The following is a 16,066-nucleotide window of genomic DNA, read 5'->3' on the forward strand; positions in this document are numbered from 1 at the left end:
GTGAAACCAATAGAGTATGATGAGGGACAGTTTGTTAATAAGAAATACATCTTGCTACAGTGATCAAGGGTACATGATGCTCAGGCAAGATGTTTTGAGGGCATCCCTGGGGTAGAAATCACCAAGGGGTCAGTGTTCTAGAGTTGTGCACATGACATCAGGCATCTGCTTTCTCCATGCCTTATGGCTTGGCAACTGTGGCCCAGAGAGACTCATGTTTACCTCGTTGTTGGTAATTGCCCTCTGAGGGCCACCTCCAAGCAATCTCAAAGTCCATCCCAGGGGTTAGTACCCACATTAAGGTCAAAAGCAAACAAATGAGACACAGGGCTCTTTGTGGATACAATGTATGAATTATTCCTGACATATAGACATCTTGGATTTAAATGGGCAGCCAAGAACAGCTTCTTATACCATGTGAGTTGTTGTTTCCTCTATTCACTTCTTCCTTTTGGGCACCCATCTTCACACACACACACACACACACATGCTGTCTCTACTTCTTTCTTCCTTCCTTCCTTTCTTCCTTCCTCCCTTCCTTCCCTTCTTTTTGTCTTCTCTGAGGATGGGATGACAATCAAAAGAGATTTGGTTTTGCTCTAATCTATTTTAGTGTATATATATATATATATATATATATATATATAAACAACTGTTATCAGAGTCACCTTGCTTCAAAATTTCATCTGGAAACCTTAAATGCATGGCTCTATAGGTCTGCTCTGTGACCTATCTGACCAGTTGATCATTGTGAACAGAAATCTTGCCCTGTGGCTTGGCTCTGAGGCAGAGCTAGATCTCTAGAGAAGCCTGATGGTTTTCTGTGAGTTTGGTACAGAGTTCAGCGCTCAGAAACTCCTGTGGCTTGAGGAGTTACAGGCAGACAGGTACTAGGCTGAGACATAATCAGAGGGAATTTGGGAGTTCACTTGAGAAGCCCTATGTCCATATGATAACTTGGGTATCTATAGAAAATACTGAGAGATCACCCTTGGCTTTGCGGAGATAAGTATGTGTCTTGAGGGTTCTATGGGTAGCTTAGCTTTTCAGTGGGAGGGGATGGACTTATAAAAAGCTCAAAATGCTCTCAAGTTCACCCTGTAGGAGAAAGGCCTTGATTGGTGCATACACAGTGGAAGAGTGTCTTCCTTGTTCAGCACATACCCTTTGTGACTTCTTTTTTTTCATGCAGCCAACATCCCACTCATGGAGTCTCCAGGATGGGTGTGGGCCTGCTCATTCCCAACAGACAGTAGAAAGGGGCAGAGCTCTTTCTCTGCGTGCTGATCAGTCCACATCCGTCTCTACCTGAGAGACCTATACACATGGGGAGTCCTGGATGATTACAGATATATGTGTATGAGGTGAAGGGAAGACAGACGTGAAGCTGGCAGAGTGATAACCTAGAAATTTGGCTGTATTGAAGCTGAATCTATGCCATAGCATGGTCAGACACCTTCGCTGGCAGGCACAAGCCTCCACCAGTGCAAGGGAGCTGTTGTCCTCACTGAGTTTATCATTCACAGGGGAGTGACTTAGGTTGGCAATGGAGAAATAGAAAGTGTGGTGTACAGAAAAGAGGTGCTATGCTATAACTGCTCCATGTTCTAAACCACTCCAGATCCCAATCATGCTCTCTCCCAAACTGTTTTTCTGCCTGCCTCTGAGAAGGCAGCCCACCCCTTGATAAGTCTGGTCCTTTCTAGATCCAATAAGTCTATGCTATGGAACAGATTTCCCCTTGGTATACATTAGCTGCCTGGCATACATGCTAAGAGGAGCTCCAGTTCTCAGGGTATCATAGGACATGATCTATGTTGAATGAAACAGAGGCTGTAGAAGGATATTGACCATTTTAGGCAGGGGTTCCTTCTGTTCTGGGTCTACTGTGTACAGAGTGGAGAGTTCATGCTCCCCCTGTCACACTGTGTTGAGAGATGATGTTATCATTTCTACAGAAACAGAGCAATGAGAAGCACTCTTACTCATGGCTGACTGAACCCAGTGTGAAATGATGGCTGTCCCACACCCTGTGTCTCCTTGACCATCCCCAGCTGTGTCACAGTAACTCCCAGGACTTACTCTCAAATGGAAATATACAATTACACAACAGTGGTGGAGTTTCTCCTGCAGGGACTCTCTGAGGACCCTGGGCTCCAGGCTCTCTTCTTGGCCTTTTTCTTGCTTCTTTACATCATGGCTCTTGCAGGAAACACCCTCATCATCATAGCCTTTAGCCTCAACCGAACCCTTCACACCCCCATGTACTTCTTACTTACAAACCTGGCCCTGTTGGACATCATCTGCACATCCACTGTTGTTCCCAAACTGCTGGAGAGTTTGGTGGGTAAGAGCAGCCACATTTCTTACAAGGGATGCATGACCCAAATCTTCTTCCTCATCGGTGTTCTAGGGATTGAACTGCTGCTGCTCACTTCCATGGCCTATGACCGCTATGTGGCCATCTGCCGCCCACTGCACTACAACACGCTGATGAGCTGGCCCATCTGTGTCCTGCTTGCAGGCAGTGTGTGGGTGATTGGCATAGCCAACGCATTTGTGCAAACTGGCCTGATGATCCGACTCAATTTCTGTGGCCCCAACCAAATTCGTCACTTCATATGTGAAATCCCAACACTGCTGCTTCTGTCTTGCAGCCCAACCACCCTCAACAACATCATGATTGCTGTCGCAGACGCTTATTTTGGTGTGATCAACTTTCTGTTGACTATGATATCCTACAGCTTCATCATTTCCAGCATTCTGCGCATCCGCTCAGCTGAGGGCAAGAAGCGTGCCTTCTCTACCTGCTCTGCCCACCTGGTGGTGGTCACCCTGTACTACTCCACTTCCATCTACACCTATTTCCAGCCTGGCTCTGGATCCTCCTCGGAGAATGGCAAGGTTGTTACCTTATTGTACACAGTAGTCAGCCCTACCCTGAACCCCATCATTTATTCTCTGAGGAACAAAGATGTCAAGGTAGCCCTCAAAAAGTTATTTGCCTGTTTCCATTGAGGAGGCAGAAGTCACCAAATGTGACTTGATCAAGCTGTTGATGAACTATTTGGGATGTGTAACTGAGAATCTGATGTCCTGTCAGAGAACAGATAGGTAATTTATATGGTAGATGTACATCTTCTGTGCTCTCCTTGGAGGAGCCACTGGCCATTTTCTTTTGGAAATGTGGACATCCAGGTTTGGGGTAGGTGTGTTTATATCCTGGGTAGCTATCTCTTATGTAGAGCTTTTTGGTATCATGCATTGGAGAAAATCACCCAGACCTCGACATTGGACTAAGTCCTCTTAGTTTGGACTTGAGAACTGTGTCTGGTTGCACCATGGTCCTTACACCTCTGAGAGGAGAAAGAACAAGCAATATACTTCTCATACAGGTAATGCCCAGGAAGGTGTGGTTTGACTTGTCTGTTCCTCTTGATCCGGGTTGCTTTGCCATCTTAGTAAAGGATGCCAGACTTTTCATGATTTGGACAGTAGCTTCTGCAGACTGAGTAAGAGATTAATATCCCTCTGTCCTCTGAATGCTGTTGTCCACTGCATCCTCCTAGACTCTTACCCCTCCCCCCAAACAGTTTCCTCTATGCTATAATAAACACTGTTTTGTTTAATGCTGTTGTTAGCAACCTCCAAAGGCACAACTGCCTCTGTGATTCTTCACCTTTGAATCTATTGGTGTAGTTTCCTTTTGAAGACATTTATATATTTGCTAATCACTTGTTCCAAACACTTTTTAGGGTCTATATAGGTTTGATCACCTCTGCCATGGCATGGTTATTTTCTCTCAAGGGCATACTCTGATCCTGGGAAGTCTCCTTGAATGGCTCAAAATCCTCTTCTCAGTATACAAGCACACACAGACACAACCAAACTTGTCAATGTGTTTGTGCTCATGTTTATTATATAGATCAGGCTACAGGATCCAGCTGTTATTTTTCTTTCAAGAAGTCTCTTATAAGTCAACAAAGGCTATCAGGCTTGGCAGCAAGTGCTGAACCATGGTGTTGGTCATACATTTTGATCTTAAAATGTGTTTTCTACACTGTATCCAGGGTTTTAATGTCCACTGTGCTTTACTGAAAGAGTTCAAGCATAGTGAATGGGTCAGGATTTAGCCGGACAGCTGTGATTTTTGTCTCTACTCCTCTGCTGTTGAGTTCATGTTTTATATCCATTTTCTAAATTATTTATTTGTGTGCCCTTCTATTTTACTCATTTCAAAACAAGCTACAATTATTAATTCACTCTTCCTTAAATAGTTTCATATGCATATTAGAGACAATAATTTGTTTGTAGGTTTTTCTGACCTGAAGCTCTAAAGGAAAAAATTTCAGACAGTGGAATGGGTGAGTCAGGGTATTATTTACTGAGTTTTGGCAAATACACACAGCTATTTAATACAACTCTCCTAGGAGAGCGGAGATGGTAGCCTTTAATGTAGGATGTTTTACCCAGGGCTGTTCTACATGTTGGGCCTGAGGTCATCAGTGCCCTTTCTGGTAGTCATTGCTGTCCTGACATTTCAGCTGCAGGTCAGTTTTGTGTGTTATAGAACTTTGTACACATGACATCAAGCAACACACATTCTGACATGTGTGCTCTTTCATAGCACATTGGTTTTTTTATTTTTTAATATTATTTATATGTATGAAGGTTTTTACTGGATGTTTGTATATATATTACAAGCATGCCTAATGATCTTGGAGGTCAGAAGAGGGTGTTATATTCCCTGGAATAAAGTGACAGATGGCTGTATGTCACCATGTGGATGGGCAAATAGAGCCCAGGTCATCTGCAGAGCAGTAAGTATTCTTAAATGATGAGCCATCTTTCCAGCCATACAACAATATTTAAAATGGACTCCTGTTCTTTTATGTAACCAATGCTATGTTCTTTTCCATTTTGATGAGTACTACGATCTAAGGCTATAACACACTTTGTTACTCAACTCCCGTAAACAATCAAAATAAAATCAAATAAATCCTCTTCCATTCCTTTCTTTCTCTACAGTAAGTGACTGTGAATGGCCTCTCAGGGACTCAGGGTGAGTGGAGGCTGAGTTTTGTATCAAAGTTTTCACTGGGGTTTTACCCTTCATACTCTCAGCAACAGTGAATGGGATTTCTACTGGCTTTTACTCTCACCTACATTCGATGATAGAAAAGGACTCAGGATTGAAGCCTAATCATCCCTAACTCCTACTCAGCTCCTGAGAGGTTCCCTCCTGCTCTAGGAGTGACACTGACATTGGGGTTGTGTACTGACTAGTTTTGTGTCAACTTGACACAGCTGGAGTTATCACAGAGAGCTTCAGTTGAGGAAATACCTCCATGAGATCCAATTGTAAGGCATTTTCTCAATTAGTGATCAAGCCAGAAAGGCCCCTTGTGGGTTGGACCATCTCTGGGCTGGTAGTCTTGGTTCTATGAGAGAGCAGGCTGAGCAAGCCAGGGGAAGCAAGCCAGTAAAGAACATCCCTCCATGGCTTCTGCATCAGCTCCTGCTTTCTGACCTGCTTGAGTTCCAGTCCTGACTTCCTTGGTGATGAACAGCAGTATGGAAGTGTAAGCCAAATAAACCCTTTTCTCCTCAACTTGCTTCTTGGTCATGATGTTTGTGCAGGAATAGAAACCCTGAATAAGACAGGTTGTAAGCAGTAGTTGATGTAGTTTGTAGGGCTGCACTGTTGTTATTTAGTGCAGAGGTGTAGCCCTACGAAGTACATCAACTACTGCTTCACACATTGTTCTGCCCCTGTGGTCCTTAACACCCCTGGTGATTTACATTTTTTAATGTGTTACTTAGGAAGGTATTACTTAAATTCTAAATATTTAGGCATTTCCCAATTGGCACTTTTCATCTAGCTTCCTTAGAGTCAGTTGCTGCTGGAGAACCGTGTGCCTTTCAGTTCTTGAGAAACTGAGGCGCTCCTCAAGGAAGAAAAGCATTCAGGTTGTGTTTCCTAGAAGTCAGCAATGCATATAAAGGGCCTACAGGGTAATTATTCTGAGACATTAATATTGTACACTCTATATAGCTTGCAAACACTGTATCCTGGCAACTACAGTTGTATTCTTCCTGGGCAACTGCCATTATACTCTCTTTCTGATTAGGGGTATCCAAAGTCTGATTGTTTGTAGTGAACTTGTCTCATCCTCAGTCTTGCTCAGACCCCTCCATCCCTCCATCCTGGTCTGGTTTTCATTTCTCACTTACTACACACACACACACACACACACACACACACACACACACACACACACACACACACACATGTTCCGAGGGTCCTCAAAAGACCCTGTATCCTGTCATCATTGTGTTGGTGCTCATGAAGAATGGAAGTCGCAGTTTCTGGAGGCAGTTAGTTCGTGCTGATGTCCTTCTTGTTCTGTTCATTACTGAAAGGACTGAGATACTCCACTGTAATAAACCACTTCACTTTGCCTTGTACTTATATCAGTTTCTTTTCCTGTGCCTAATAGTTCTGTTTCTAGGGGTAGAAGTGTTTTGGAGTTCTTCTGTCACACTGACTGTTTCTAACTCCATGTTAACCCTTTGTCAATAAGTAATTTCCTTTATTCATGCTATTAACTTCTGCTCTGAGATTAAGACTATCTGATATTAAAAGGCTTAGCTGGTGCAGCTGTCATTCAACGGTTGGTATGATGTATTTTTTCATTATTTTATTTTCTGTCTAATTAATTTTTAAATTTATTTACATGAAAAATATTGCCCCTCAAGTCCCCTGCTCCAAAATCTTTCACCTTATCTCTCCTCTTCTTCCCCTCTGAGAGGATGCCCCTCCTGGGCATCCATCTTCTATAGGGCATCAAGTCACTACAGGTTTAGGCAAGTAGTCTTTCACTGGGGCACAACAGGGCATTGACTTCTCTGCTACATATATGTCAGGGGCCTTGGATCAGCCCATGTATAGTCTTTGTTAGGCATCTTAGTCTCTGGAAGCTCCTAGTTGACACCTTTGGTCTTCCTATGGCATTGCCATCCCCTTCAGTTCTTTTAATCCTTCCCCCCAAGTCTTCCACAGGGGTCCTCAACCTCAGTTCAATGCTTGGCTGTGCATCTGTCTCAGTCTGCTGCTGGTAGAGCCTCTCAGAGGACAGCTATGCTAGGCTGCACACACAACCTACTATCATCAGTAATAATGCCAGGGTTTGGTCCCAACCCATGGGATAAATGCCAAGTTGGGCAGGTCACTGGTCAGCCATTCTTTCAGTCTCTGCTCTATTTTTGTCCCAGCTTTTCTTTTAGAGAGGAACAATTTGAATAACAAATTTTGACGGTGAGTTGGTGATTCTTTTCCTGTACTGGGGGCTTTTCTAACTGCTGGAGTGGACTCTGCAGGCCTCATCTCCCCAGTGTTGGGCATTTAAGAAAAGGTCACCACATTGAGTTCTGGGTACTTCTCACATCCAGGTCTCTGGGACTTTCTGCAGATTCCCGGGCACACCACCCTCAACAACTGCATATGTCCTTTTATTCTCCTGACCCTCATGGCTCCTTTCCTATCTTGCCCCATATGTGACCCTGCCCCCCTTTTCTTCCCCCTCCCCTTTTCCATTCTGCTTCTGCCCTTCCTTCCCTCTCTCCCCTCCCCTCCCCTCCCTCCCTCCCTCCCTCCCTGTCTCCCTCCTTCCTTCTTTCTGTCCCTCAGCTTCCCATGATTGTTTTGTTCTCCCTTCTAAGTGGGCTTTAAGCATCCTCTCTTGGGCCTTTCAGTTTGTGCTGGCAAGTGACACTGAGTCCAGAAACTATTTGATCCCTTGAGCTTGTTATTTCTGTAAGGTCTCAAGGACATGACCTGGAGTGTTATCAGGAGGAGTGTTGGGTGTTGGTTTTTTAAGACACTGAGGCTGTGCCATGCTAATGCTAGAGGAGGGGGAGCACAGAAACTGTCTGCATATCTTGCTTGCCATGAGAGGTGGGGTGAGGGGGGATGGGAGCCTCTGGCAGGGAAAGCAGAGGCAAACTGTCTGTATAATGCCTAAGTCTCTCTAGTGTAAGAAATTCAGGGGTTACAACACAGGAGGAGCTGAGAGTTCTAAATCTTCATCTGAATGCTGCTATCAGAATACTGACTTCCAGGCAGCTAGCATGAGAGACTTATAGCCTACACCCACAGTGACACTCCTACTCCAACAGGGCCAGCCCTAAGAGTGTCACAACCTTGGTTGAGCATATGCAAACGATCACATACCAGCAATGGAGGAGTGTTCTCTTTGCTCCACATCCTAGCTAGCTTGTGCTAATACTTGAGGTTTTATCTTAAGTGTTAGGAACCAACAAGCTAATAACTAACAGGTATCTTCCCGAGATGGTCAGCCTTGAATTATAATAATCCACAACAGATTCATTCCAATAGACAAGGCCCAAGAGAAAATCATTTTAGGAACGATAACTGCTATTAATGTGCTTTTCCTGCTATTATTAAACATATATGACAGCCACTAGGTGTCATCCCACCCTTTTGAGGAGATCTCTCCAGATCTACCAAGATGCACTATCTTGTAGTGATGCTATATAGACAAATAGATGACTTCTCAATTCTTTATGATGATCCCATTAGAATTCCTAAAATTATATCAGTATTTATTAAGCTCTTTTATAGTGGGACTTCTATTAGGTCTCTTCTGATAGTCAAAACTTCAATGAGAACTCTGCCACTCTCCAATATGTCATCAGTTAATTGCTTCAGGTAGTCACCAGACTTTCTACTACTCAGAGCAAATTCCAAGAGGTTCTAAAACCTTTAACCAACGGTCATAAAAAGGGAGCTCATGATTTATTGTAGTTTCTAGGATAGAAGAGATAATATTGACTGATTTATTTATATAAAACTTCACTAATAACTTAGCTATGTTTTGTACCTCTCCATAAACCTGTTGTTGAGCTGTAACAGGTGATAAGTGTTTAGCCAGATAAATACTCCTAATGGATATTCACTGTTGTCAACTTCTTATTGGATTGATGACTTGAATTTATGTGTGAACTTGTGATGAACTTTGTACCATGTGACATATATTCTAAAAAGATGGATTAGTACTGAGGACACAAAAAGAAGGGAAAAGAACTTCCCTTATCCCCCCTTTTTATTCTCTTGCCCCCATTTTCTTAGATTTCATAGGCAACTTTTACAACTTACAAATAAATGCTAATGTCACTTTGTTTTGTTTTGTTTTGTTTTGTTTTGTTTTGTAGATAGGGTTTCTCTGTCTAGTCCTGGCTGACCTGGAACTCACTCTGTAGACCAGGCTGGACTTGAACTCAGAAATCTGCCTGCCTCAGACTCCCAAGTGCTGGGATGAAAGGCGTGTGCCACCACTGCCTGGCACACCAATTCTAACACTTATTAAGGATAATCTCTTATGCTTTAAGAGCACCACCACTGCCCAGCTAAAGTCACTTTTCAAAGTGTCCCATTTTCTTCCTGTGTCTTTGACTACCAGGCTAAAAGTTAGAGTTGCCCAGTTCCTGCTGACTTAATCCACCCCATGTCCTCAGTTAGGTTACAGGTGTTAATCCCCTAAACCAGTGGCTTTTAATCCTCAGAATTAGCATAGAACAATTCCAGAGACCATCAGTCTTTAAAACCATACTAGAGTCCTACTCTGTGTCCCCCTTCAACTGGCTCCAAGCCAGGAGGCTCCCAACACTTAACCATTCTGACCAGTGTAAGGTGGAATATCAGAGTTGTTTTGATTTGCATTTTGCTAATGACTAAGGACTAAACTTTTTGTTGTTGTTGTTGTTGTTTTTGTTTTTCAGTTCACACATTCTGGCACTGAGACAACCCAGGCCCCCTTTATTTATACACCTATTTTTCCACAGCTAAAAAGGTTTTATATTCATCTTCTCATTTTCTCACATACTGTCTCTTTTAAGAACTAACTTTTAACAATAATGTTCATACTGTATTTTCTCCCCTTCTTCTCCCCCTCAATTTTTGCCTTTTTCTGCTAACCCATGTATTGTATCAAGAAAGAGCAAACATAGCTTTATTAAGTGGTAAATATCTAACACTATAAACTCATTGTTACATAACTGAGTGACTGTGATTGGTAGCAATTGTGTATTCACTCTGGAGAGGTGATAGATTGCATACTTGGGAAATTCTAATTTAATTATCAGCACCTAACATCTTCCCATATCCTAATAAGGAGATCTAATTCTTTTAAAGCCCAGGGCTCTCAGCAAATTAGTAAGCTGAGTCCGTTGTTCATCCTTGCTTCGCTCATCTCTAAATGTTCCTATTAGGTCTTGGAACCAATGTCCTTCAAGACCTTCATAACTGTGTTTTTATTTATTTATTTATTTATTTATTTATTAAATATAATTACTTATCTTTTGGTACTGTCAAGTCATTCATTCCCCTTTTGGTTCACCCTCCAATAGTTCCTCATCTCATTCCTCCTCCCCCTCTCTCCAAAATGATGTCCCCACCCTCCCACCCTCTATCCCCACCACACCTCCACCCTGCCAGGCCGCCCTTCTCCCTGGGGCCTCAAGTCCCTCAAGGACATCTTCTCTCACTGATTGCAGACTAGGCAGTCCGCTGCTGTATATGTGTCAGGGGTCCAGTTTGTGTATGCTGCCTGGTTGGTGGTTCAGTGACTCAGGGGTCCAGGTTAGTTGAGACTGCTGGTCTTTTTAACTTTGATGAGTATAAACTGCCCCTCCTTGTCTTTTTTGATAACTTTGTGTTGGAAGTCAATTTTATTCGATATTAGATATTACTCCAGCTTGTTTCTTCAGACCATTTGCTTGGAAAATTGTTTTCCAGCCTTTTACTCTGAGGTAGTGTTTGTCTTTTTCCCAGATGTGGGTTTCCTGTAAGCAGCAAAATGTTGGGTTCTGTTTGTGTAGCCAATCTGTTAGTCTATGTCTTTTTATTGGGGAATTGATTCCATTGATATTAAAAGATATTAAGGAAAAGTAATTGTTGCTTCCTGTTATTTTTGTTGTTAGAGTTGGGATTCTGTTCTTGTGGCTATCTTTTTTTAGGTTTGTTGAAGGATGACTTTCATGCTTTTTCTAGGTTATAATTTCCCTCTTTGTGTTGGTGTTTTCCTTTTATTATCTTTGAAGGCTGAATTCGTGGAAAGATACTGTGTGAATTTGGATTTGTCATGGAATACTTTGGTTTCTCCATCTATGGTAATTGAGAGTTTTGCTGGGTACAGTAGCCTGGGCTGGCATTTGTGTTCTCTTAGGGTCTGTATAACATCTGTCCAGGATCTTCTGACTTTCATATTCTCTGGTGAGAAGCCTGGTGCAATTTGAATAGGTCTGCCTTTATGTTACTTGACCTTTTTCTTTTACTGATCTTTTTGTTTGTTTGTTTTGGGGGTTTTTTTGTTTGTTTGTTTGTTTGTTTGTCTGTTTGTTTTTTAAGACATGGTTTCTCTGTGCAGTCCTGGCTGTCTTGGAACTCACTCTGTAGATCAAGCTGGCCTCAAACTCAGAAATCTGCCTGCCTCTGCCTCCCAAGTGCTGGAATTAAAGGCATGTGCCACCACTGCCTGGCTCCCTTACTTATTTTAATATTCTACCTTTACTTAGTGCATTTGTTGTTTTGATTATTATGTGTCGGGAGGAATTTCTTTTCTAGTCCAGTCTATTTGGAGTTCTGTAGGCTTCTTGTATGTTCATGGGCATCTCTTAGTTTAGGTTAGGGAAGTTTTCTTCTATACTTTTGTTGAGGATATTTACTGGACCATTAAGTTTAAAATATTCATTCTCATCCACTCTTATTATCCATAGGTTTGGTCTTCTCATTGTGTCCAGGATTTCCTGGATGTTTTGAGTTAGGATCTTTTTGCATTTTGCATTTTCTTTGGTTGTGGTGTCCATGTTCTCTATGGAATCTTCTGCATCTGAGATTCTCTCTTCCATCTCTTGTATTCTGTTCCAGATGCTCACATCTATGGTTCTTGATTTCTTTCCTAGGTTTTCTATCTCCAGAGTTGTCTCCTTTTGGGTTTTCTTTATTGTTTCTAATTCCATTTTTATATCTTGGATTGTTTTGTTCAATTCCATCACCTGTTTGGTTGAGTTTTCCTGTAATTCTTTAAGGGATTTTTTGTATTTCTTCTTTAAGGACTTCTACCTGTTTAGCTGTGTTCTCCTGTATTTCTTTAAGTGAGTTATTAGTATCCTTCTTAAAATCCTCTACCAGCATCATGAGATATGATTTTAAATCCAAATCTTGTTTTTCAGGTGTGTTGGGGAACTCAGGACTCTCTTTGGTGGGAGTGCTGGGTTCTGATGATGCTGAGTGGTCTTGTTTTCTGTTAGTAAGATTCTTATGTTTGCCTTTCGCCATCTTGTAATCTCTGGCATTAGTTGTTATAGCTATCACTGACTGGAGCTTGCTCCTTCTGTGATTCTGTTAGCCTCTGTTAGCACTCCTTGGAACCCAACTCTCTCCTGAGGCCCAGGTGTCAGAGTACTTTCTGCAGGCAAGTGTGCAGAGTTCTGGAGCTCAGCTATGCTTCCTTGCTGTAGATGAAGGTGCAAAAGGAACCCTGTCCCAGAAGCTATGTAGCTTTTGCTGTCCCCGTGCACTCTTGTGCAGACTGGTCTCTTTGGGACCCGGGATACAAGATGAAATTATTACTAGTTTGATGATGTAAAGAATGAAATTGTATAGCCAACTGTTCCTGTGTAAGTCCTATAATCTACCTGGTATACAAATCTGTTGTGGCATTGCCATGAGGGGTCTGTCTAGGCAATCCAGTATGAGTTCTTAAATGTCCTATAAAGTTAAGGAATAGTACATGTTTCCTAAATTAAGCTGTATTTGTATAAATAACTGTAAAATTTGAGAATTAGCAGTACCTAAAAACAGGAATAATTTCAAGCAAGTGAAAACCATGACCTATACATTGGCCATCCATATACAAATTAAAAACTTGAGTTTTCAACATTTCAAAAACAGTGGCTATAGAACATAAGTCAATTATTTGTGAAGCAGAGGAGAAGCTCAAGAGAATAAAGATGTGATCCAATCCCATATGTTTCTCTCCCATTCGGTGAGCTGTTTATAAATACAGTAAATGCATTATTCATTGCCTGCACACATAAATTTACAGGAAATATAGAAGTTTGAGGCAAATTCTAACAACTTGTATTTTGGATAATGATAATCAACTTTGCCTAAAGTGTTTGCCATGCAATAGGCCAAATATCAGTATTCTGCAAGAACCAATTTAATTGCTGTTTGAAATAATGAATAAATGTTTCAACAGGTTCCTAAGACATTCTTTCTAAAATACTTTCATGATCCTATTCCACAATTATGTATTAACACAGCAACAGCTTCATAATATGGTGTTCAAACTTTACTTGGAGATGAAGAAAGATGAATCCATATTAATGGTCCATTTTGCCAAAGAACTGCTGTGGGCACATGAGTAGCAGTAACACAAACAGCCAACAATTGATCCTAGTCTATATAATGTATCTGTTGTTGGCTAATAGATTTCTCTACTTTCTACAAAGCTATTTGTCCCTCACCAGTTAATTTGCATCCCTAGAGATTATTAAGAGGAGGCTTAGTCCTCCTGTGGTGAGCTTATAGTGAGGTCTTAGTCAATTAACATCTCCTAGAAACTTTTGAAAATCATTAAAATCAAATTATCTTTTCTTAATTGAATTTTCTGTGCCACAGTCTGTTTAAGATATAACTGAGGCCTCAAATACTGAAAAAGATATGGCTTTTGAATCTTTTCTGGAGCAACAACTACTCCAAAATTTTAAAGCTTGTTGTATAAGAAGAGCAAAAGCTTGTAGTATAACTCCTTCAGAGGGATCAACTAATAAAATGTCCATGTAATGAAAAATATACATTGAAAGATACAAAGCCATAACTTCTTGTATTGAAGCAGAGACATTTTATTTTATTTTATTTTATTTTATTATATTTTATTATATTTTATTTTATTTTATATAATGTAAGGCTATTAGCCCTTCCTTGAGGCAAAAACTTTCCAATGATATTGCTTCATGCGATCTTTAAAATAACAAGCAAGCTCACTAAATGTAAACCCATTACAACCATCAAGACACAAAGGAATAGTATAAAAACAATCTTTTGAATTTGTAGTAATTTTATACCTATATTTTGGAATGGCAGCTGGAGTAAGTAATTCAGGTTGTAAGGCCTTTCTAAATCCCTTGTTTCATTAACCTTTCATAAACCTTAACTTTGAATTTTGTTTTGGATCATTGGAATAACCAATCCCTGGAAGGCGAGTGAGTACATCTGCTTAGTGTTTATTAATCATTCAAAGCTTTGTTCTTAAATTAGTAATTTAAAGTTAGATCTCTTACTAGTAATAGACTGAACCCAGTACACATCAGAGGAATCAAAGTCACTTTGACCTCTCTTACTCTTAACAAATATGGAAGGTAGTAGATGTAAGGGAATTAGAATAAGTTGAGCAATTCTTTTGTTAGCAGGTCCAGTAAACATCTTTCTAGTTGTTTGGATATGAGCCCTCTATCAGATGTAGGGTTGGTAAAGATCATTTGCCAATCTTTAGGCTGCTGTTTTGTCCTATTGCTGGTGCCCTTACCCTTACAGAAATTTTGCAGTTTCATGAGGTCCCATTTACTAATTATTGATCTTAGATCCTGAGTCACTGGTGTTCTGTTTAGGAAATTGCTCCTTTAACAATACATTTAAGGGTATTTCCCAATTTCTATTCTGTGAGATTTGGTATATCCAGTTTTATGTTCAGGTCGATGATCAACTTGGTTTTGAGTTTTGTGCAGGATTATAACTATGTATCTATTAGCATTTTTCTACATGTAGACATCCAGATACTCCAGCCCTTATTGAAGATGCTTTAGTTTTTCTATTGTGTGGTTTTGTCTTCTTTATCAAAAATCAAGTCTTTATACATTTGTGGGCTTATTTCTGAGTTTTTTGTTTGATTCCATTGGTTAATGTGTTTGTTTCTCTACCAATACCATGCAGTTTTTATCACTATGGCTCTATAGTACAGTTTGAGGCCAGGAATGGTTATTCCTCCCAAAGTTGTTTTATTGTTTAAGATTGTTTTGGCTATCCTGGGCTCTTTGTTTTCCATATGAAGTTGAGAATTGCTCTTTTGAGGTCTATAAAGAATCATGTTGGAATTTTGAGGTGATTGTATCGAATCTGTAGGTTGCTTTTGGTAAGATGGCCATTTTTATTATGTTAATCCTACCTCTCCATCTTCTGATATCGGCTTCAATTTTTTTCTTCTGGTACTTGAAGTTCTTGTCATTTAGATCTTTCATTTGCTTGGTTACAATTACATTGAGATCTTACTATTACACCCCAAACACATGGAAGCTGTGTTCTAGAGATAGCCAAGGTTGAACCTCAAGCTGCAGCTCTACTTGGTAATGGGAAAGAGTGACCAAAGTTGTACTGTTTTTGAAGGCATGAGGGGTTTATGAAGAGCAGCTGAAGCTTGGCACTGTGAAAGGTCAGTGAAGGCCATTGGTTAAGATGCAGCCTCAGTTGTAGTTGATGGTCCAGGACTGAAGGGTTCATGCAAAGGATTTGAGGCTTGGCACCATGAAGAGAGCCTATGGGAAGATATTGGTGAAGCCTATTTGGAGTGGAACACTCCAGTGTATTGGAGATGTCAGTACCATGGGATGATCACCAAGAGCAGCAGCTATACTGGAGGGGATTAAACTGAACTTAGAGTGGTACAGAAGGCAGAGGTAGAGAAGTGATGCCACCCTTACGAAGAGCCCAGAAGATCATGTGTGGATCTCAGACACTGAAACAAGAAGCTGCAACATTGAAATTGCCTTGGAAAAAAAAAAGGAAAAAAAAAAAAAAGAAATTGCCTTGGAGACTCAAAGATGTTAAAGATGCCAGAGCCATGGGATACATGCTGAGGAAAGCTGCTAACAGGGAGTGGAACCAGCCCAGGAGAAAGCAGTTTGTTGTAGTCAACAAAGATGAAAACGGAGTGGAGATCTGAAGACCAATTTGACATCAGCCATGGAGATGCAGAGTTTGGAGTTT

The 16,066-nt window shown here is 40.9% G+C and overlaps 1 protein-coding gene across 1 annotated transcript; it reads left to right on the plus strand.

Moving 5' to 3' along the window:
* The first annotated feature begins 347 nt into the window (after positions 1 to 347).
* Positions 348 to 4,953, plus strand: LOC110298645 (olfactory receptor 13A1-like). The gene is made up of 2 exons (XM_085842505.1): positions 348 to 417; positions 1,959 to 4,953. The coding sequence occupies exon 2, from the start codon at positions 2,089 to 2,091 to the stop codon at positions 3,016 to 3,018; it is 930 nt and encodes a 309-aa protein (XP_085698631.1). The 5' UTR covers positions 348 to 417; positions 1,959 to 2,088; the 3' UTR covers positions 3,019 to 4,953.
* The last annotated feature ends 11,113 nt before the right edge of the window (positions 4,954 to 16,066 follow it).

Source organism: Mus caroli, unplaced genomic scaffold (genome assembly GCF_978045245.1).
Source record: "Mus caroli unplaced genomic scaffold, Mus_caroli_1 scaffold_8, whole genome shotgun sequence".
Taxonomy (NCBI): domain Eukaryota; kingdom Metazoa; phylum Chordata; class Mammalia; order Rodentia; family Muridae; genus Mus; species Mus caroli.